Source organism: Acanthochromis polyacanthus, chromosome 7 (genome assembly GCF_021347895.1).
Source record: "Acanthochromis polyacanthus isolate Apoly-LR-REF ecotype Palm Island chromosome 7, KAUST_Apoly_ChrSc, whole genome shotgun sequence".
Lineage (NCBI taxonomy): Eukaryota > Metazoa > Chordata > Actinopteri > Pomacentridae > Acanthochromis > Acanthochromis polyacanthus.
Genome location: NC_067119.1, coordinates 28,179,052 through 28,202,291, shown reverse-complemented (window position 1 = coordinate 28,202,291; position 23,240 = coordinate 28,179,052). Strand labels below are relative to the sequence as shown.

General features: G+C 40.5%; 2 protein-coding genes across 2 annotated transcripts in view; one reads left to right on the top strand and one right to left on the bottom strand.

Moving 5' to 3' along the window:
* The window catches only part of si:dkeyp-14d3.1 (transmembrane protein 132C), a 157,056-nt gene extending 152,666 nt beyond the window's left edge, over positions 1-4,390 (bottom strand). The window contains exon 1 of the mRNA XM_022193150.2: positions 3,143-4,390. Within this exon, the coding sequence (XP_022048842.2) occupies positions 3,143-3,188 (46 nt within the window). The 5' untranslated portion in view covers positions 3,189-4,390. The remainder of the gene's footprint in view (positions 1-3,142) is intronic.
* A 10,807-nt stretch (positions 4,391-15,197) lies between these two features.
* Positions 15,198-22,436, top strand: asb6 (ankyrin repeat and SOCS box containing 6). Its single transcript, XM_022193149.2, has 7 exons — positions 15,198-15,338; positions 15,674-15,810; positions 16,452-16,627; positions 19,823-19,929; positions 20,014-20,122; positions 20,218-20,304; positions 21,456-22,436. The coding sequence occupies exons 1-7, from the start codon at positions 15,300-15,302 to the stop codon at positions 22,175-22,177; spliced, it is 1,377 nt and encodes a 458-aa protein (XP_022048841.1). The 5' UTR covers positions 15,198-15,299; the 3' UTR covers positions 22,178-22,436.
* Positions 22,437-23,240: the final 804 nt, after the last annotated feature.

The window sequence follows — 23,240 nt, the reverse complement described above, 5'->3', positions numbered from 1 at the left end:
CTACAATGTATGCCTCCCACACACACTTTAAGTATAATGAGTATGAAAGAGCAGTGCAAGGGATTTAGATGAGAGTCCACCTACTCGGTGGGTTTCAAAAATGCTCATTAAGCAAACAAAGGTGCACAGTGTGACATGCAAACACATGGTAGAAAACATTTGTGATGGCTGGAAATTTAACAGCAGAGAAGTTCAACTCACAGCTTATGCCAAGCTGCTGCTGCTGTGATTTTTCTCTTCCTTTCTCCTTCCATGAAGGAAAACTAACTGAAACCACCCTAACCACCCCAAATTACATTTGCGAGAAGGAAAAAAAATGCCTCTTTTCACCAGTGTCCTCTGTCGCAAATCTCAGAAGTGCGCCAAAATGAGCCCAAAGCACAGCTGTAAGATAGCCCTGATAAAAATACCACCAAGCCAGGGATTTCTACTTCTCTTTTCATGTTATCTGATCCATAAATAAACACTATAACTGAGCTAACACCAACAAACCAGCAAAATTACATTACAGGTCTTTATCCACTGCAAGCTCATTTAAGACACAGACTCATTTAAAACTTAACGACCATATGCTCCTGATACAGGAGCATAATTTATGAGCTGTCAGAGGTCTGAAATGGAATTTACGAATAGAAGTTCTCAGTGAGGCTTCCTGGACGTGATTTAAAATCTTCTGGTGCATTGACACAGTATGATGCAGAGTCAAGTTAAAATGAAAATATCCACTGACTGTTGATGAAATCAGGCTTCTTGCTTGAGTGGTCACCCTTTTTAATTCTACAGTCCAGCTGATAGTTTAATTTCAATTACACGATGTTCAGCCTAAATGAATGAGACACACGCATAATATTAGTCTATTAATCTGATAGCATGTTTTGTGCAATTGAGATTTTGACTTCCCCTTCCTGTTTTAAAAACTCCCCATTTTGTGTGCACCCATTATGTGGTCTCTCTCGCCCTCTCTCTCTTATTTCTTGGTCCTTGCCTGCTCAAGGACATGAATTGCAGGGCTTAAAGGACTGCCAGGGGCAAACGAAGTGGAGCTGGAAGTGTGCCACAGCACTGGGGTGAGGGACCACAGCAGTGGATCTTTCTGAAGACAATTACAGATAAAAACTCTCTACTGAGAAAGAGCCTAAGAATCTCTGAGGGGTTGATAAAATGTTGGCGTTTAATGCCCCCACCTCCCCTAAAAAAATAAATCCTACAGGACAAGTCACATCACCATGATGGGGATATAGACGCATGAGGACAGACACATGGCGGAGACAAGACAGCATGGGCTGTGTGCTTAGTACTTAAAGATGTAGACTGAAGGCTAGCATTGCTTGATCCCCTTTTGGATCTTGTTAAGCTCAAGGATAAGACGAAGGGAGGGAATATTGGATATTCCTCTCAGGAATCCCACTGAGGTGTCTCACTGGAACACACCTAGCGGCTTCAATTAATAGAAGCGAGGACAGACTTTTTCAAACAAAAGGGGAAAAAGCCAGATATTTGAAAACAGAAAAAGATCTTCGGTCTTTATCCTCACTTTATCACAGTGACATTTTATTCAACAGAATTTGAAGTAACATTTTAGACCCTGGTAAGCTTGATAACCTTTGTACTTCCCAACAAAGGCTGTGGTCACTGTCACACCAGAATACCACATTTCCCTCTTTAATTATGGCTTCATTATGCTGCGCAGACACTTTTCTAGCACAGATCTGATCCTCTCATTTCCTGGAGTGTCTTGTCCATTTTCATCACTATTCACAGTGAGCAGCAGTGTCCTGCAGGTTTATGGCACACAACGCTCAATTAGGATCATACTGCGTATGGTTACTGAGAAGGCCTTGACATATGGCAAACAACATTACCGCACACTTCAAGCCAGTGAGGCGGCGCTCTCATCCTTCTGAACACCAAAAAAGAAGGAACATGAAGGTGGACACGCACAATGGAGGCATAAGGTGCACTTTGAGGATGCTTATTATAGCGTTAGAGAATTATTCTGAAAATGCATGACCTTATATTCTTTGGGAAATCAGTGTTTTTCTTTTATTTAGAGCATAATTAGTACATGATTGGCTGTAGGCGTTTATGTGAATACAATCAGATGATAATTCTTGATGTCAAGGATACAGACTAAGATACATGTTTGCTCATTCACTGCTGATTATTTGCAGCTGCATAATTAAGCTTTCTGTTTTTAAAATTAAAGACATCACATTAAAAGTTCCTTGCGTTTGATGAGACAGAAAGCTGCTAAAGAGGTATCATCTGGAGAAAATGTTCACAGGCAGGATAGAATTTCCAAACAGCATTTTAGGTTAAACCCTTTTCCCAAAAGACAAAAGAGATTCATTAGCCAGACCACCAGCTGCCCTCAGATCCTAGCTGCAGGGCAGCCAAAGTAGATGCTCTTTTCCTCCCCTGGACAGAGCTGTCTCATGCAATGTCATGTGCACAGAAAGTGAAACTTACATTATCTCTGTTTTAGCAAAAATTCACGTAGAAGGACGAATTCTTGCAGATATTTGACTGTGACTCGCAGGTATTTTGTCACTGTCATGTTGTGACTTGAGCTATGAAAATCTCTCCCAACTGCAACTCTCTTAAGTTTTCTCATTAAATAATTATGGGCTCCAAGATGAACTTTAATGTAGCCTAATAACTTGACAAGCCAAGCGGTGATGAAGCCCCAATGCTTCTGTCACACAAGAGAATCCCTGTCATATTGAAATATTCATGAGATAAATGTTATTTAAGGCCAGAGCTGCTCTGGGTATGTTGCACAGGTGCAAAGCCAAAGCAGTGGGCTCTTTAGAATATATATTATACGACTAAACAGGTGTGAACTCTAATTCTTGTCAGGATGTTTAAGTAAATGAAATATCATGCATTATAGAACTGTATATTCCGATATAGCAGGCAGACACCTTCACACAGCAATGACTCACAGGATGATAACTGCCCGCATCCCTGTGTGTCTCAGGTAGGATTTGTCCCTTAGACATGCCAAAGACACACTTGAAGATGTTTGATAAACAGCTACAGCTCTGTTCAACTTCTGTGCATTATTTCTAAGAATATACATTTCTCAGTTGAAAGAGTGGACCAGCAGACTCATGGGTGAATAGAGTGAAATTGTGCTTACCTCCCAAAAGTAACACCACCGACTGAAGCACAAAGATATGCAACATGTTTCTTGGAGCTGTCAGAAAAACAAGAAATCCTTCAAAATGAGTATTCAAGCCAAAATTTCCTAGTTCAAAGAGAAAAATCCTACATGCAGCATCGTTAATAAAAAATCAAACTGCATCTTTTCTGGTGAAAATGCCATGCCTCATCCAGTGATTTGCAAAATGCTTAACAGTCATAGCTCCAGTGAACAGTTTTAAAAGTCTCTTTCACAAGTGTCTGATCTACTTGTTTTTGCGGAGAAAATTCGAGAATTGCAGGGAAGGAACTTGCGCGCAGCTTTGCATCACTCTTTCCAGCATTTTTGGTGGAGATTAGACGCTTGGCTGAGTCGTAAAATGCGTAAAAGCACTGTTGTGATACAGCGGTTCCCAATGAAAACTGAATCAATTTCACTCAAAAAAGAAAAAGAAAAAATATATAACCAAATTGAAAACGTTCTCAATCCTCTCTCCTCAGTTATTCAGTTTGTCTGCTCTGTATCTGCGGCATCACCAGGTTCCTGAAGTTGGGTGCTGTGTGGTGCGTAAAGTCCGACACCTTGGGACGAACGGAAGCACTTCCCGCCCGGCATCATGTATGACGAGACGCAGAAAAAGTAGAAAAGTTCAAGTCACAGGAGAGGTCAAGCATGTACATCCACACCCTGGAAACCTTATCGCTCCGTGAACTCCTGAGCGCAACTCCAGAGGCACGAAGCAGCAGCAGCCACAGCGGAGCGCGCAGAGCTCCGAGCGCGGAGCCAAGTGTTCGGCTGCCACTTCTAATTAGACTTTAGCACCAGGTGGTTCCCATATTCTGCGAAGGTCCGGTTTCCGGCTCTGGTCTTTCTATGTTTATGTAGACAGACTACGGGGCTGCAGTTTCAGTGGAGCTTACGCATTGTCTGTCCGTCCAATGCGCGTCGAGAGAAGCAGAGGGGTAGAAAGCCTGGAGCAGTGACAGTAACTGCCACTGGCACACTTCGGGAGGCGGTTGGCATCACACCTCGCTGATGTCAGGATATGCTCTGATACGTTCATCAAACACTCACTTTTAATCATCTATGTTCACATTAAGCCCAAAGACGTGTTCTTCTAAGAACTGCTCACGTTAGAACAAGACTGCCAGTGCGGTTTTTTCCACGTTAAATCAAAGACACATCTTTACACCTTTACTAAATCTAGTCCCCCACTGACACAGCTGCCCCCTGCGTGCACAAAGGTTGACTTTAAAAGTTGTTATCGGACATGTCCAATTGATTGCATGAATGCGCCACTTGGCAGTCACGAGCGACCCCATGTGGACCCAGACTCGAACTGGATACCTTTGTTTTGCCTGTTTTAGTGATTGTGGACTGAAAGAAATGTGTATCCACACATGTAGGCCTACTGCTGTGGACAATGATGAGGATAGCAAATTAGACAAAGGAACACTAATACAAATTGCAAAGTAAATGACAATGGAAAAACAAGCACAAGATTAATTAAAGCATTCAAATGAGTGTGCCTTGACTCTGCCAGGTTATCCTGAGAGAGATGCATTCAATCACTGCAGTTGGCTGCGGTGCTCAGCGACTTCCTAGCGTCTTTGTTGCGTTTTCAGACAATTTCTACTGAGCCATCTTTATTCATTTATTCATTCTACTTTCCATTCTTATTCCTTTTCAAGGCCATGAGGGACATATGGTCTGTTCCACTGCAGTCTTTCTTTGTCTATATAGCAGCCTTCTAATACAATAAAAATGGACCTCCCTATAAGATTGGAAATACTGTCCATACAGCAATGTAGTGGAAGAAAAATAAGCATGATCGTATTAGTTTTAATATTATTATATCAAGCATTATCAAGTATGTGGTCATATTTTGTGGTTTGTGGTTGTTGGGGTTGTTAAATGTAATTGCGGTTGCTGATGGATTCATCATAACTAAAACACAAGTTAAAAAATTAATTTACATCTGGGTTATTACTGTAATCTGGTAACTGATTAAACCAGGAGATTCACTGCAGATTTTTTGCTTCTCCTGAGCAGGTCTCATGGTGTTAACAGAAAAAGGTGAACAGAAATATCAGATGAGTCACCCAAAGTCTAATCTTTCTTTTATATACATTGCCACAATTCTGTCATCCATGTACGACAGAACCTAACAATAATTTATTTGGTATTTTAATTGTAGGAAAAGCATTTGTGTCATTTTGGGATGGAAAGAATGTAACATTTGAGATTTTTTTGATAAAAGAAAGATATTAGTAATCAAACAATTATTTCAATTGTTTAAAGCTGACATTGTACGCGTAAAATATATATCAACACTTTATATAGAGACAGAAAGACTGACCACAGGAACACTGCACTCCGTTTACCTCAAAGCTCCCCCTTTATGTAATTTCAATATACGCTCTTTGAGCTTTGGAGTTTTCAGGCTCCACATTTAGCCCCCCGTCACATGCTGTCAGTCAGATTAGCACATATGTCACATAATGTTGCAGCTGAGAGAAATGAAAGGCAAACCTAAAATACACCGGCAAAGTAAGTTGTGGTCTTAAAGTGGCGTCGTAAACAAAACTGATTCTATATGGTGTGTATGCATTAGAAAGGCCTGGCAAAAAGAAACAGTGACATCAAGACAACACTCACACAGTGTTTAGATGCTGGTCTGGTTAGTTGCTGTGTTCGTAATAGTAAGAGTCTGCAAACTCTTTGACCATTAAATAATAGTTACAGCCTCTGGATTTGTCCTAATTTTAAAATCACCCTTTCCGGTTCTCTTCAAGTTCCATTTTTTCTCCTTAAGGCGCCAAGCTTTTACTTCCCCCTGAATGTGTGCCATTTGATCCTGGAAACAAGTTCACTCTCGTACAGCTGCAAAAAGCATCAGAGAGGTGAGGGAGGACAAAAGTGTTGATGTAGAGCAGTCACTGCCCAAGCTGTAATGCTGGGCTGGAACATCACTCATACAATGGCTGGTAGCCGTCCAAAAGTAGGCCCTTCTAGAGCCCGACACTCAGTCAAATCCCTTGAAGCCCACGCTACACTGCAGTCCATTCAGCTGCTGGAAATCAGAGCGAGCACCAGACAGACCCGGGGTGGCTTTGGTTACATCGCCTGTAGCTGCAAGTCATTAAAAAAAAGCTGAACCCCTCTCAGTTCTGCACATGGTAAGTCCATTTCCCTGACTAAATGACCAAAACGTTGACTGCTGTAAAAACTCACACGCCATCCATCTCCTTCGCTTACAGACAGCAGACACACATAACATTTGGAAAAGTGGGAGTTTTAAAAACAGGGAGAACTATTGCAGGCATTATTTGAAGACATGTCTAGGAGGCAAAAAATGCAAGTGATTGTGTCTTGACAGATGTGCCGTTTAGATCTGCAGACCTCTCCGAGGACAGGTCTTAAGACTTTGATGTCTGGAAAAAGGTCTCAAGGCTTTGATGTCTCGAAAAGGATCTGGAAGCTTTCATGCCTTGAAAATAGACCGAAGACTGAAATGCCAGACACGTTCGGATACAACAGACTGTATTTTCACATTCAGACACCTATCAACACATTTTACTTCGGAATGTTAAGCAGTTTCGCTCCCTGCAAGGGCAAAGAATTTCACCCGAGAACCCACACACAAACACACACACATAACACAATTACCGATGTGTGATATAAAGCACTGCACAAACCTGGTAGCCACTTTAGATGGTTAGATTCTTATCATCAGAGGAGGGTCTGACTGGTCTGAGAATCATTCTGCAGCTGGACGACCCTGAACACACAGCCACAGATAAAAAAAGAACTATCTTCAGTGACAAGAAGAAGAGAAAGTCCTGTAACAGATGGTATGGCCCCCACTGAGCTCTGATCTCAACATCTTGGTGTCAGTTTGGGATTACATGAAGAGAAGAAAGCAGCTGAGACAACCTAAATCCACAGAAGAACTGCAGAACAACCTTCATGCTAAGCACCTTTAAAAAGTAAACTTGGAAGAATGGATTCTGCTTTTGAGGTTTACAGTAGTTGCAGTTCATTATGAGTATTATCATTCAGAGATCTGTATAGAAAATATGTTGGATATTCAGATATTGAGAATGCACAACGGGTGAGCAGAAGCAGACTAGAGGTAGTGTTTCTTTAGTTTCACATTGCCACCCCATGACCTTGATGCGGTCCCCTGGGATATATACCATCCTGCCCTCAATATTATACATAATGAATCGTCCCTTGTGTCTTCTTTTGGGTGGTATCCTTCATCTATGACCTTAACCAGCCTCAGTAGCTTGTCCTCCACTCACTAGGTAGACAGGAGGCCCAAATTCATCACCACCTTTCATTCCCCTCCTCTGGCCTATCTGATCTATGATAGCATTAATAATAACGGCTGCAGAATGCCCCGTCGCCCTCTGTGCCTTGCCCACTTCCCGGCCAGCGCAGATTACCACCAGCCATTCACAGCCCATTAAAACTGTATTTACTTATCAGCCTCTCTGGGGCCGTCACTCTGTTTTCAAGACTGATGCCCAAAGGGAAGGCAAAGAGTGACCTTCTCACAGCCTACAGTGCTGTAAGTCACTGGTCCCAAATGATCTGCGCTTTATTTTGCTGCCTGAACTCCACTGAAAGCAGAGTTAGCGCCTTTCAATGACACTTTAATAACTCTGAAAATAGAACAAGACAAAATAGGATGTTTCTTCAGAGGAATTAAGGAGCAGTTAAGCATTTTTGGAAATATTCACTATGAATGCTAGCAGCAGGTTAGCGTTGCATTAGGACTTATTTATCTAACCTTTACAAAAACTCAATTTGCAGAGGTAATGTACCACTTTATGTTTTTAAGAGTCAAATTCTCAATTGGTTGCCTTCCTGCCAAAAATGTCAAATTATTCCTTTTAATGCTTTATGTGGCAGCTCGTTTTGCCTTCTGCACCTACAGCCATAATTATACCTGTATCCATGTTTCATAGCAGTTATAACTTTCATAGCAGTTGTAACTAATATCTTTTGAACATGTATGTTCCTTTCTTCTCAGGAGACAATGTGAACGCTACCAAAATAAAGGACATAAAAAAATAATTTCAAATATATATTGTTCAGTTCTTTCCCAAGAAAGTATCTGAAATTAGACTGACTGAAACGATAGGTTTCTCAATCTAGCTCCCGTTGACAGACAGGTCCAAATATGCTAGCTTGCAACAACATATGCATGAAGGCGTCCATACAAAGCACTTCGACAAGCAAATATGAAACTAATAAAAGTTAAAAAAATAAATAAATAAAAATAAAAAATCCCAAATTACCGTGTGCAACTCTCGGACAAATGCAGAATAGTTATTTGAGGACTGTAAAGTTTTCCTCTCTAGAATTGTAGGCCTTTTGGATCTGACCCATAATGCCACAGGTGTGACCCTTAATTAACCTGTGGTCATGTGACCTGCTATTCTCCATCACATCAAACCATGTAATAAAGACCTTTATAATCAAAACTTAATTTCAGAGTTATATATTTTAAATTTAATTTTTTGGACATCTTATTTATTACTTTTAATCAGTTTTAATGAATATAGAAGAACAAACTTTTACAAAAGTCTCAATAAGACCAATTTTTAGGACACTTAGCTTGGTGTTTTATAATTAAAAAAAGCCTTACAAATCTACATAGAAAACATGGCTCCATTTGAATGCTAATGCTGCTCCATGTCTGCATCATGTGAAAACAGACAAATATTTGAAAATGCAAATGAAGTGCATGACTGTATCACCTGATATATTTCTGTAACCCCCAAGTGGACAAAAAAAAATAGCCTGCAGCTGTAAAAAGTAATAAATCATTGCTATGTTGACTGTTATTACAGCTCCCATCGCCTCCGCAATTTATGTAGATGGTCTCAGACTGTTCTGCCATTCTGTAATACTTAAAAGACAAAATGCTTTTGAGCTGCATTGACCACACTTTTAGGACCTCAATGCATTATCAATGCTGTTTGCCTCAAAGTAGGCTGGGCCTGAATGAAGTATTTCCGATAGTTGCAACTGGGTTAACTGCATACGTGCCAGTACATTTGACTGACAGCTGAGCAATCACGATAGCATAAATGGGACAAGGTGAACTCTCCTCATTCTTCTTTATACAGACAGTTATTTCTTATCTGTTAGAATGTGTCATGGTCTACTTTGGGTGTGCTTAACTTCCTCTGACCTTTAAAAGGGCTGATTATTTCCATCCACAATCTTCGCTCGGCAATACGCTGCCAGCACAAAAGGATATTAGGCCCAGACCTGCTGCTCTGATAATTCCAGCCCTCTGTATATGGTGCCGAGGGAACCAAAACCACAGCGCAGCGCCACTCTATTATCATTTCACTGCCTCCATCTTCACCTTTACCACAGGTTTTCTACAACCTTTCCCCTTCGAATATGCACCTCTACAGGACCTGGAAAGTTCTCCGTGTGTTCTGTTTTATTACATCTTAAAAGTACTTTGTATCCATGGTAATTAACTTTTCCTTTATGCATCACCCTCCTGGGACAAATTACACAGATTTGCATAGCTCAGAATACTGTAGCTGTGTAAATCTCCTCAGCATGAGGAGACTCCCACGCCTCCAGCTCCCCTGACAGCACTATATTATGAAAGAAGAGGGAATCCAAAGAGAACCAACAGGTCTAAATGTTTAATAGATTCTTATTTTACTTGTGGTAATCTCGTAATCACAGGTTCAAGGGGGTCACATCTATCACCCAGGGAACAAATAAAAGTCTTATTGTGTCCTGCTTCCTTTCACCTCAGGAGGAAATGTGAACCAGATAAATGATGGCCTTGTTTCAAGAGAGGCTCAATCTGTTGCCAGCGATTTGTGGCCAACAAAGTAATTTCGATACCGTTCGTTGTATTGATAGATGAGGTCAAAATTTAATATAGAGCCAATTTACTTGTGTGGCGTATAGGAATGGAGCTGCCGTTATCTTCCTTCTTTTTTCCCCTCTTTGCCTCCATCCGACGATCCGCCTCAAAATTAGACGTCAGGAAAAGGACAAACAGCACAAAGGGTGATATTTTTGACAAAGCTTCCCTCTTAACTACCGCCATTACTCTCCAGTACCTATAGTCCTGGTGAGGTGTTCCACCGCTAGCATGCAATATATAGAAAGGTTCCATTACTGTGTCAGTGTGAAATGGTTGTGATTTTGTAAATGAATTCTTTTTGCTTGTGGCGTCACATTTTAAGCTCAAAGCCTAATAAATAAGTAAAACCAAGAAAGCAGCTCAGTAATTAAAATAACCGTCACTTTCAATCTCACATGTGGGTGCCTGCAGGGAGTTGACACGCAGCGCTTTTGTGAAAAACAGTGATGCTTGCTGTGCCATAGTGAGGTTTGTAAACTTCCTCAGGAAACTGCATTAACGCTGAGCCTGAGACCTGGGAGGAGGCCCTACAGCTGAAATACACCTTTTTTTCATGGTCTAATGCTGGATGTGTTGTGCCACCTGCTGTTACTGTCGTCTAACAAGAAACACTACGCTCTGTGAACACATGGCGACAGTTGGGGAAAGAGATTGTCTGCTTCACCGGGGAGCCCTGAGAGGTGTGTGTACAAAGACTTAAGAACTTATCACTGGCAGTTTTGTTTAAAAAAAAAAAAGGAAAGGTAAAGTAGATTATTCATGAGCACATGGCTCCAAAATCATGCGTAGACTAAAAGTGTTTGGAAATAGCACCTCATCCACGTTAGAGAGATTATGAGAAGGCTGTCATCCGTTGAAGGAACAACGGGTGGGTTGATCAGGTTACTTGGATGTGAAAATTGTAATTGTCTTGAAAGTGACAAAATTAGAATTAATCATTATTTGATTAAACGACTGCATTCTGTTTCCACTCCAAAGGAGGTGCTCTCAGTGTGCGAAATAGATTCTCCCAGTGCTGTTTGTTTGAGATTCTGCCCATGTCCACATTTACATGATGGGTTATGTTTGCTTTCATGCACATGTAGAACCATTCGCTCATGCATGTGGTGCGGAATAACAGTTGTGCTCTGTTTATTCCAGGCTGTCGTTTATGTGTCAGTGCTGCAATGCTGCCACCTAAAGACAGAGCTTGAACTGACCATTGTTTCAGTCAGCACTCATACAGCAAACTGTGCTGTAAATATTCAAATTGTGGAGTCATCCTAACAGATTTTTCAATACAATTTATTGATATAGCACCAATTCACAACATATGTCATGTCACAGCAGGTTAAAACTTTCTGAATTTTAAACAAAGATTGCAATTTTCACACTGTCTTTCTACAGCACAGCGTTATAGTCACCAAAATAGCTACAAAGGGAAGCTGCATAATTTAGATTTTTTTCATGCAAGTTCAAAAAAAGTCTGTTTGACAGCCTTTATATCCTCTCAGTTTTCCTACAGTTCACCATTCAAGCAAAGAAAACATGTTTTCTTTCTATTTGTGTTCTTGAAGTCCTGAAAAAGATGCATCATTTCAATTCATTTGTCTTCCTCGTTTGCTCCACAGGATGAATGAAACACTATGCCAGTAAGAACTTATGTCAAGCTGCACTGACATTAACCCAGGTTATGTTTAAAATCAGACACACGCATGTTAAAAATGGCATCTTGTAAGAGAGCCCTCCTCAGTGGTTCTCAAAGCAAGCCATCTGTCACCAAACTCAGACACCACAGGGGTTTATTTGCTAAACAGGACAAAGGCGACGGTTAGGAACCAGATGCTGCTGGCATAATGGAGAAGTTGTCAAAAAAAATATCTGAAAGCTGCTATCTTGGACTAATGTGCCATATGGACCAAAGAAGGCTTTTATTTCTCTTTGTCTTGGTGATAAAATATTTTCTTGGTCAGTAAGTAACTTAAACCAAACATGCCAAATGCGAATTAATGACAAAAGGTGTGCATGAAATTGACATTGTAAAATTGTCTGGTACTGCAGATGGTTTGACAAATACATTGCGGAGACTGTGGAATACTTAAAAATGCATTATGAATTATGATCTGTGGATTCTACCTATTGCCATGTAATACATTATGCAATACCGGCAAAAAAGATTTTAAAGACAACACTTGCTGATTGTCTTGTGAGTATTAATACAGCATATTCATTTTTGCCTGAAGTTGGTGATGAATTATATAAAAACCAACAAGGATTAGCATAGATTCTCTAAGTCTCCGGGACTCCACTGGAGGGATGAACTTCATTCTTCCAAAACACATTTCCTCATTTGGTGCTTTGATGATGCTGGTGGAGAGCACCATTTAACACTTTAGTTAAAAATCTTCTAAAGGTGATCAAATGGGCTGAAGTCTATTGGCTGTAAAGGCAGCAGCACGATTCTCATCATTTCATCAAACCCTTCATTGACCCCTTGTGCCCTGTAGATGGGAGCATTGTCACTCTGGAAGAGATCACTACCATCAGGATAGATACGTTTCATCTTAGGATAAAAGTGATCACTCACAACATCTTTCTATTGATTTGTAGTGGTGCTTTAATCTAAAGGAACAAGCGGACCCAAATTCTGGCAGCAAACTGCCCACCACAGCATGGCAGAGGCACCAGATTCACTTTAAGGGTGAAGTATTCAGATGTCTGTATGAAATGAACATCCAAATCGCAATTTGTAAAGCAGACCTTCCAAATAAGGAACACGCAGAAAAAAAGATATATTTTCATAATTTATTCAACATAACTAATTTATCCCTCAAACCCCTGAAAACTGCTATCTGCAAAAGTATGTGAACCCTTTTAGTTAGTAACTTGTGGCATCCCCTTCCGCAGCTGTTACTTCAATCAAACATCTTCTGTAACCACTAACCAGTGTCTCACATCTGCTTATGGGGATTTTTGCCCACTCCTCCTTGCAGAACTCAGCCGGTTGGGAGAGGTTGTAGGAACATCTGGCATACACCGCCCACTTCAGATCTTGCCACATCATTTCTATGTGTTTGAGGTCCAGATTTTCAGATCCAGAGTGCAAATCTTTTCTCTTCTCTCTAAAGTCATTCCTTGGTCATTTTGCTGGAATGCTTCTGGTCGTTGTCTTGTTGCATCATCCATTTCTGTCCCAGCTTCAACTCCCTGACTGATGGCCGGAGAGTCTGGTCAAGAATTTGTTGATAGGCCTGGGAATACATGGTTCCTTGGATAATATGAAGTCAACCAGAAAAGCAGGCCCAGACTTTTACATTTCCACCACCATGTTTCACTGCTGGGAGGAGTTTCTTTTCTTGACATGCAGTGCTGACTTTTCTCCAAACATGGCGCCTGTGATTACTGCAAAAACAATTCAATTTTGGCCTCATCTGTCCAGAGAATGGGCATCCAGAAGGTCTCTGGTTTGTCCAAGTGCTGTCTGGCAAAGTTTAAATCGGAAACTTTGTTCATGCTTGAGAGCAGAGGCTTCCTTCTAGCAACTCTCCCATGAATGCCATGCCGATTCATTTTGCCTGATTGTAGATGCATCTATATTCACCCCAGATGCTGCCAGAGGTCTGTAACTCTTTAGGGAAGATGTGTGAGTTGGATTTAGTTGATTTATTATTTTTGTGGTGCTTCTTGGTGAAAGTTTTGATGGTCGTCCACTTCTCGGCATAGTTGCAGTGCCCTCCATTTGTAAATGATTTGTCTTACAGTGGATGGATGGAGCTGGAACCTTTTGGAGATGGTCTTGTAGCTTTCATCAGACTGATGCACTGTCACCACCTTCTTACTGATGCCCTCAGATGTCTCCTTTCCTCTCTGCATTGTTGATCTGTGTACTTTACACCTTGTCACGATAATGCCTTGGTTGGTTTCCCCTCTCTTTTAATCAGTGTTGCTATGTCTTATTTGATTGGTCTGCTTAACTGATTATTTCAGCACACATATATGTTTCACCTGAGTCTGTTACCTACCTGACTTTAGCAGGGCAGCTGGGGTTCACTTACTTTTGCATATACTGTGATTCCATGTTTCACATAGTCTGCTGGCTACCGACACAGTTCACTGAGAACAAGTACATGGAATTAATAAGCATAAACCTCACATTTCAAATGTAAAAATCTGTGATGAGCATCATGGAAAAACAACAGAAAAATCTAAGCTACTCATGGGGTTCACAAACTTTCAAGCAGCACTGTATATACTGCATATATACCACTATTTTAGCAATGTAGCTGATAATCCACTGTAAGTCCCATATTTTCTGCTATCTGCCAGATGCTGTTGATTTGGTCAGCACCATTATTTTAGGCCTGTTACATTCTTCTTCCCAAACAACTCACAGCAATCAATGCTGAGTCAAGATTCATACTACTGAGACCAAAATGAGAGTAAATTGTAAAAATATTTTTTCACTGAATATGCTCTATAAAATACACGTGATGCACAAAGAAGAACTAAAGACCCCTGGAGTACTCAAATAATGATTACGAAAATACACTCAGTGGTCACATCAAGTCACGTTTATTAATACAGCACATTGAAAACAACAACCATTGAGACAAAATGCTTTCTGGTAGAGAAAGAAGATTGGTGTTGCGTAAATGTACCGACTCTGCAATATTACTTTTTGTGTGAACTTACTTGACTGGTATAAATGTTGCGATTAAAACCTTACGATAATAAATAGAATACAAATTTACCTAATTAATTGAACTATTAAAATTGAGGGTTAATGTATGCTCACAAATTACATGACTAATTTAAAATGAGATAATGACAAATGAAAATGAGATACAAATTGTCAATGAGAGAAAAAGAGGACAGAAAAGACAAGATATAAATTTTGAAAGAGAGAAGAGACAAAGTTATTAACATGCAACAGTGCATAAAAGTGAATGGAGACTTTGCTCGGTAGCTGTATTAAATATCTAAATCTCTGCCATTGTTTCTCAAAAGCTAAGTAATAAAACAGATGTGTATCTACTTGTTAATTCTTTAATAATTTCAAAAGATAGCCTATATTTGAAAACAGAATTTTGTATGTGTAGTAGTAATCTTGCGAAATTGTACGTTTGGAATTTGTTTAAATAGGAACCTTCGTCAGCCGTGTGTTTCACCTGGGAATGTAATCAGCGGCGGACTGATGTGGTTTCGGTGAAGGCTTCCTGTGTGGAGGGAGAGCAGTTGGCGTCAGTTATCTGCAAATAAATGAGTTTCTTCTATTCGCATTTATTGATATTTAACCAGGTAAGTGGGTACAAAAATTAACCAGCAATGCTAGTATTGACTGCGACACTTAACACGCGTCTGCTTAACGTTTTTCTTAAACCGTAAATATTTTAATTGCCGTAAGTTAGCTAAAGGTTAACCACCGTTGTAAAGTCAGGTGGAAGGCTAAAATTAAACTGTATGTAAAGGAGGCAGACTAATTTGTACAATGTGGTAAAAGTGGGACGTCTACGTTATTAAGCTACTGTTCACAAGTTTTGAAAGTACACATGTCGGCTGTTTTCATGAGATAATCTACATAAACCTCTGACCACGACACACCCTGAGTCTACAACTTTCTGGTGTTTTTACAGTTACGCACTCACAAGAGCAGGAGAGCCATGCCTTTCCTCCACGGGTTCAGAAGGATTATCTACGAGTACCAGCCGCTGGTGGATGCTGTGATGTGTGTTGTTGGACTGGAAGAAACAGATCGCAGTCAACAGGACAGGTAATACTGGAGCTATGCATTTTGTCTGATTGATTGTTCAGTTTCGAGATTAAATCCCATCATACCGTGTTATTCCCTCACTGCAATAACTAATTGATTCCTCACACAGATGATTTTTTAAAGCAAAAATTTATTTCACAGTAGAGTTGCAATGATGAATTAATTTGTTGTTGACTATTAACCGTATACTACTTCTCTAATCGATTAATTAGTTTCAGAAAGAAAGCTCAAAATTCACTTCCTCCAGCTTCTTAAATTTTACCCCAACTGAATATATTTGAGTTGTGGACAAAACAAGACACTTCAGTATGTCCTCTTGGTTTCTGAGAAATGCCTATGTTTTTTTTCACCAGTTTCTGAAATTTTAGAGATCAAAGAGCTAATCGATCAATTGGGAAATTATCAACAATAAAACTAATCGTTAGTTACACAAGGCTTCAGCAACAAAGTAGCCCCTCCTGTGATGTACATCGTGTGTAGTAAATGCAGCTCATAGTTTTTGAATTTTCGTTTTCAGTGGCCGATTTGTTGTGCATATTCTTTTGTGTAACACCCACTACTAGTGTAAACTGCATTTGGTTGAAACACAAGTGTAATTTCATACAGTTTGTGTGAAACAGCTGTTTTTGTACTCGTATCAGAGGTCCGGAGGATGAGTCCAGGGCGTGTAACTCTCTGGTGGAGCTTCTGGAGCGAGAGTCAAAGTCAGAAGTGTTTGTGGAAGGTATCAGCTATGCCCTGTTTAAAGTGGCAGAGCAGGGCCTGGTGGACGCAGCTGAAGTCCTTCTGCGCTTTGGAGCGGATCTAAACTTTGAAGGTGAGTAATCATTTCTTATTGCACTTTAAATAATAGATGTTTTTTGCTTCACATTCTACAACATTATCGAAAGTTTTTACTAAAGCTGTGTGGCTTGTAAGGATTATCTGTAAATTAAGTTTTCGGTTCATTTGAACAGTTGGTGTTATGACTTAACTTTTTTCTCTTTACAAACTATTTGCACTGCAATCATTGAAAACATGGTTGACCTATTTATTCCATAGGTATCTTACACCAATTTCAGTGTCAGTAGTCTTATCAATAATATGAGTAAAGTGCTGCTATATACATATATGTAGTATCCAGTGATGCATACCTTGATTTTACAAGTTAAGGGCCAGTCACACATCTGGGACGGCATATGGACTCTCAAGACTTGGATGTTTTAGACAGATGCTTTCCTGGCTCTACAACACTGCTATATTAATTTTAATTATAGCCATGTGAGAAAAATGTGTCATTTTTAACAACTGCTGGTAGATGGATAGACAGAGTATTTTATTCATCCCCAAGGGGAAATGACAGTGTCGCAGCAGCAATCCACAAAAATGACAAATTTCAACATACAGAAGAAGCCATAAATCCATTCACTGGCTGTAGCTACTTAGTTCCTTTGTCCTGTGGAGGGTTGTCCCAGCTGATGGTGGGCAGAAGGCGGTGTAAATACCCTGAACAAATCACTACCCCACCACAGCGGTAACACTAAGAGACACACCTGTGCACAGTCACACTCTCCCACGGCAAATTTAAAATCGCCACATAAACTACCATGCATTACTTTTGAACATCCACAAAAAGGCCTTAACTGACCTGCAGGTTCGAATCCAGACCCTTCTTGCTCACCACTGTACTGACTCAGAAACTACTACACTACATTAAAATATTGAAGAAGAATGAAATAGACTTGTTGAGTTGAAGTGAGTTGTTGTTGCCATTAATGCGCAAACTTAAATAAATATTGTACACAATATATATATATGTTGCTACACAGCGAGTTAATATACATTGACTCTTCTCACAGAGAGCAGTAAATGTAAACAGTTTACTCTGACTGAAGGCAATCTGTAGTCTGACCAGTAGCTTGTGTAGAGGTGATTGTGATTTGATTTTAAAAAAAAAATAGCATTAGGTGTGGTCAGCCTGGCCGACTTCAAAAATGAGAGTTAGGTGCAGCCTGTATGTACCCATGGTTATTTTATTTGTTGCCAGTTTTATGTGTTAGAATGAGAAGCTCTAGTAGTAATATTAGCTAATACTGCCAGTATTTTTTAATTCTAACTCTTAGTTTTTTTTTATTGTTTTATGAGGCTTCCAAGTTATTCTTCTTAAGCTGAAACTTTTCCTGATTACATCAGATATGAACATTTAAGCTGACTTTTAATCTTGGAGATCTAGCCAAATTACAGCTCAAAATGTCAATTTATATTTAGAAAAAAGTAATTTCATGGAGTTGGAGCTCTATGAATCTTTGTCCCTTGCAGTGCATTTGGACCAAATAAACAACATAATGACACACAGATTTCAAAGGGAAAGACAGTAATGAAATTGTGAATCTCGCACTCTATATTACGTTGGTAATGAATAGGTTTGCCAGCTGTTACAAATTATTTTCAAAGGTAAATGTGTTTTTGTGTGTGCTCAGTGTTGAAGATAATTAGTTGTCGAACATTCATCTTGTTCCGTCTTTTTGTGCGGGATGTTGGGACCTAGCGACATGCCTAACTGTTAATGCTCTATATTTGTAATGAACAGTTAATGACAGATTGTACTTTGAAGCATGAGAGGACTGCTTTTTCTCTACTTTACAGAAGTAACTGCATATGTATAATGAGCCACTTGTCACCGATATACACATGAGAGAGTAAGTCTCCCTGTAGGAAATTGCCATGCAAAGTGCAGCACGTATTGCTACTGAGATGAAACCTGTCAGGACTCAGCCAAACTCTGCTGTGGTGACCTCTGGTGATTTTAGACACATGTTTCCCCAGGGACATAATTAGAGGATTCTGGCAGAGGCTGCTTCATGCATCTTTCACATTTCTTGAATGCCTCTTTCCTGAAAGTTAACGCCGACAAATGCTCCACATAGCACGCAAAAACCACTTCAGTTTCACTTTTTAAAGCCTTTGCCATTCTTTTTCTTTTAGATTATACATCAATCCACCAGCTCTCTAACAGGCACTTGTTGCAAGTGCTTATATTATTACAACACTTGCTTGTACTTTATATGGCACTCTATGGACTCGGATCACAGTCTTTACAGAAAAGAGTGTGTCAGTGACATATGTATAGACACGTGCACTCATTCCTATAAAAACTGCTCTGACCTTATGTAGTGTTGGTCTATTAGTGTTTCTGTATGTCTTTGGCTTTTTCTGCAATTGTAATATGTTTTTATGTTCAGCTTATGTGGTTATTTGCTTCATTAGGTAGTGTTTTCTCAAGAACATTGCAGGAGTCTAGCTAGTCTGAACACGTAATGTATGCGGACCGCTTGCAGAGCAGATGTGCATCGAAATCATCTTGTTCCTGGCTACACCTGCAGCGCACGTACAGACAAAACATGACGCTGAGCTTTGGTCATGGGATTATTTTGTCTTTTGCTTTTAAAGCCAGCACAGCACTGTGAAAACTTTATACCAAGTGTGTGTAATGTGGACAAGTTCACATCCACAGACTACATTAGAAACTGACAGCTGATATTGATAAAATAAATACAGATGAGATGATCAAAACCCCAAAGAGGAAGCCCTGTATGATACAAAGTTGTCATTTCATGTATGCTGGTAGTTTAATTTTTAAAAAGTAAATCTTATGTGCTTGTCTATAAAAACGGGCCAAACACATCTCGTGTAAAAACTATAAATTTAAGCTAGGCCCACGTTGATGTTTGTAGAGTAGATCTCCATGTCACATATGCACTGCTTACATGCTGCTCACATGTGTGGTGTAGCCAGTGTCATTGCTTATTATGGAGTGTAGTGTTAGAGCAGCTGCTCTGTCAATGGACTGCATGCATGACGTGTTCAGTGTCGCCACAGCTTTAGTGCCTTCATGCAGTCGCTTGTGTAGTGCTGCCTAATCACATGAAATGACATATGTTCTATTGCCAAATCTTCATCTGTCTGATATATTTTCGTCTCTATCGTAAGGAATCTGTTTGGTTAATGTGGATATTTTTTTTCTATTCTGTAGACCCAGTGTCCTACTACAATCCACTACACATAGCAGTTTTAAGGAACAGACCAAACATGGTGAAGCTGCTGGTTGGACATGGAGCTGACATTGAAAAGAGGGACAGGGTAAGTTAAACGCTATCTGTGTCCTGTCATTCAATCAGCTGATGTTTTCTCTATTTCTATACTATGTACTCTGTTATTTTTCAGATCCATGAGAGCAGTGCCTTGGACCTTGCTAGTGAGGAGTCAGAGCGCCTCCCCTGCCTGCTCACCTTGCTGGACCTCGGTGCTGCTGTGAATGCAAGAGATAAACATGGTATAATCACACTGGTCCACCTAACAGAGAAAATACTAATTCATGCACTCTTTTATTAATTCTGAAAGGTGAATGCTTTGGTTTTGTCTCAAAAGGAAAAACACCTTTGCTCCATGCCTTGGCAAGCAGCGATGGACTGACTGTGCACAACACAGAGAACATCAAACTTCTTCTTGAGAGAGGTACTGACTTTAAAACACCCTTCATCTTCACTTTGGATTCTTGTCTGCTTTTGGTCATTCAAATATTTCCTCAAACAGCAGCAGAACTAAAGCACTACATTCAGAATGTTATCGCCACCTGCACACTAGTGGCCCATGTCAGGCTAAAATATGCACATATGGTTTTTACCACAACTGAAAATGAATCAAACAGTCCTGTGATTCAGGCATAAAGCAACGGACTGATTTTTTATTTTTTTTTTAAACAAGGATGATGAGAACATAGAAGGTATCACCTTATGTCTGCATAATATTAAGCTTATCGTACATCTCTATAGTCTACTGACAGATTCATGCACAGTGTGATTGCAGAGGGGGCTTTGCTTTCAGGTACTTGAAGTTTCAAGTGTTTTCAAAGAATTGTAACAAACGCCAGGTTCTCATGCCTAAAGAGCAAGGACCTGATGAGTTACACATGAGATAATTATCTTCATATTCTTAACAACGCAAGATATCTTTGTCCACTTAAAAAAGCCCTCCAGATGTTACTGAAATTTTTGCTACAGCCAATTCTGTCATAGCAATTTTTCTCTCAGCGTAATGAGGAGGGCATCTTATTCATCTACTGATTAAAGAGTGATTTTTCCAGTGATGTGGGGTAAGTTTCTTGGTTGTGACCATCCAAAACACAAGAGCTGTCTCTACATTAATAGGCAACAACAAAATAGCTTCTAAACAGTGACAAAGAATCTGATCATTCACAGGAAACCTTTTGTCAGAAATATGAGAAAAACATCCAAAAGGTGTGTCTTCACACACCATGCATCTGTGAGAGGGAAGGAGATGTGGAATCCAGTGAGTCATATCAGGGCCTAAAAGCCAGAATATGTCATGCTCTGTCTTTAATTTTGCCTTTGAAAAAAAAAATCTGTCTGGACCCACAAAGAACAATACTAAATTTGTTTAAATAACTAATGTAAGCAGGAGGCTGTGACTAGAAATCTTTTACGTTCTTTATAAATGACCCAAACAGTGACTCAGTTGTCATTGCTATAATATTGTCCATTATTTCATTAACACTATTTAAATACATAAGCCCTGATGTGCACAGCTTCCAACTGTTTTAGAATTGATCACACATGTGGTTCTGAGTGATGCTTCCTTCTCTAAAGGTGCCGACATTAACGCTGCAACTGCAGACGGTGAAACTGTTCAGTCCTCGTTGGTGTTTCTGGTAAAGGAGGCTCTAGAGGCCAGTGCGGAGGAGGCTGCTGAGATCGGTGCCTTCTGCCTGAAAACCACACGTCTTCTGCTGGCTCACGGTGGCGACCCCAGCTGCTGTCTGAATGATCACGGCGAGCCCTCCCTGACGCAGACGAGCCTGGAGCACTTTGACCTGCTCTTCCCTCTGGCTGTGCTCTTAATGCAGAGCGGAGTCGCTTTGGTTTGCGTCTATCACAGCTACCCCTGTTGGTCGGGCTACAGACTCCTTTTCCAGAGGCTCCAAACGGCCCTGAAGCAGTGCTCTGATCAAAGTCAAGCCACCGAGCTGCTGGAGCAGGCTGAGATGTTGCTCGACCTAGCGAGGGTCAACTTCCCCAAGCTGCATGTCCCTCGCAGGCTGGAGCTCCCTGTGCCCGGTCAGGACCCTCACCCACATGCTCAGGCTCTTTTAGACCTGCATGAGCGTGCAGTAGAGCATGAAGCAAGCCCTCCAGCTCTTCGATGCCTTTGTAGGGTATACATAAGGAGCTACCTACAGCCATGGCCCCTGGAAGACAGAGTCAAAGCCTTGCCTTTACCAGACAGACTGAAAGACTTTCTTCATCCCGAGCGCACATATACCCCAAAGCCTGGCTGGGACTGCTTCAAGCCTCAGCAGAGCCTGCGCTGACAAACTACTGGCTTGTTTCTGTGCTACCCTAAAATTTGAAATGAAAGACTGAACATACCTGAAGTAATTTATGTGAAATGTTTGACCATAAATGAAGCTAAATCGAACTTACCATCGAGGCCTTTGTTGAATTCTTGTTCTGTTTTGTCTGTGCCAAATTGACAGACAGGTGTGTCAGTGTTTACTATTTTGTACAAATGAGTGTTTGAGTTGTAACTCCTTGTTCACTGCTATGATTAAACTGCTATATTATTGTGAATCGAGGGCTGCACAGTGATTTGATCGCAGCTAGAAGATCCCCAACCTGGGCCTGGGATCTTCCTGCATGGAGTTTACATGTTCTCCCTGTGCCTTTGTGGCTTTTCTCCAGGTACTCCGGCTTCCTCGCACTGTCCAAAAACATGCTGAGGTTAATTGATAATTCTAAATTGTCTGTAGGTGTGAATTTTAGGGTGCGTGTTTGTCTCCATATGTTGCCCTGTGACAGACGGGTGACAGTATAGAGTAGACACCAATGTCCAGGCTGTTCCCTGCCTTTGCCCTAAGTCAGCTGGAATAGACTCCAGCCCACCCCCACCGACCCTAATGAGGATTAATGGGTGTATAGATAATGGATGGATGGATTACTGTGAACCAAATGACTTCATAAAGAATGATTGCAATAAAGAAGCGAGCCACCAGATGGCAGTGTTGCTCCTGCATATGAGAAGTAGCTCAGATGTCAGGGTCAAAATTTAGTTATTCACAGTGCAGCCTATTAAAGTTGTTCCAGCGCAGTCGGGTCCATCTATATTTTATCTCCTCAACATGATGGTGGTGAATTGTGGAATGCGTGTATCTCCTTACTTAACATGAAGGTGGAATGATAAAACGGTGTGTGTTTCACCCACAGCGTCCTGATAACCTATTATTTACAGCAGTTTGACATGATTTTGCTTTTGCCAAAATGTTACTGTCCAGGTAGTGGCAGTGCAGCGCTGAGTGTGGCTTTCACACTCGCAGGCTACCTGTAATGAGGGAATAATTGGTGCCACATATTTACCTCATGCTTGTGTTCGTACAC

Excerpts from the sequence above, each read along its gene's own strand:
- asb6 (XM_022193149.2), top strand. The coding sequence starts at position 15,300 with ATGAGTTTCTTCTATTCGCATTTATTGATATTTAACCAG. Across the intron at positions 19,930-20,013 it reads ACATTGAAAAGAGGGACAGG|ATCCATGAGAGCAGTGCCTT; the intron begins GTAAGTTAAACG and ends GTTATTTTTCAG. Across the intron at positions 20,305-21,455 it reads CAAACTTCTTCTTGAGAGAG|GTGCCGACATTAACGCTGCA; the intron begins GTACTGACTTTA and ends CCTTCTCTAAAG.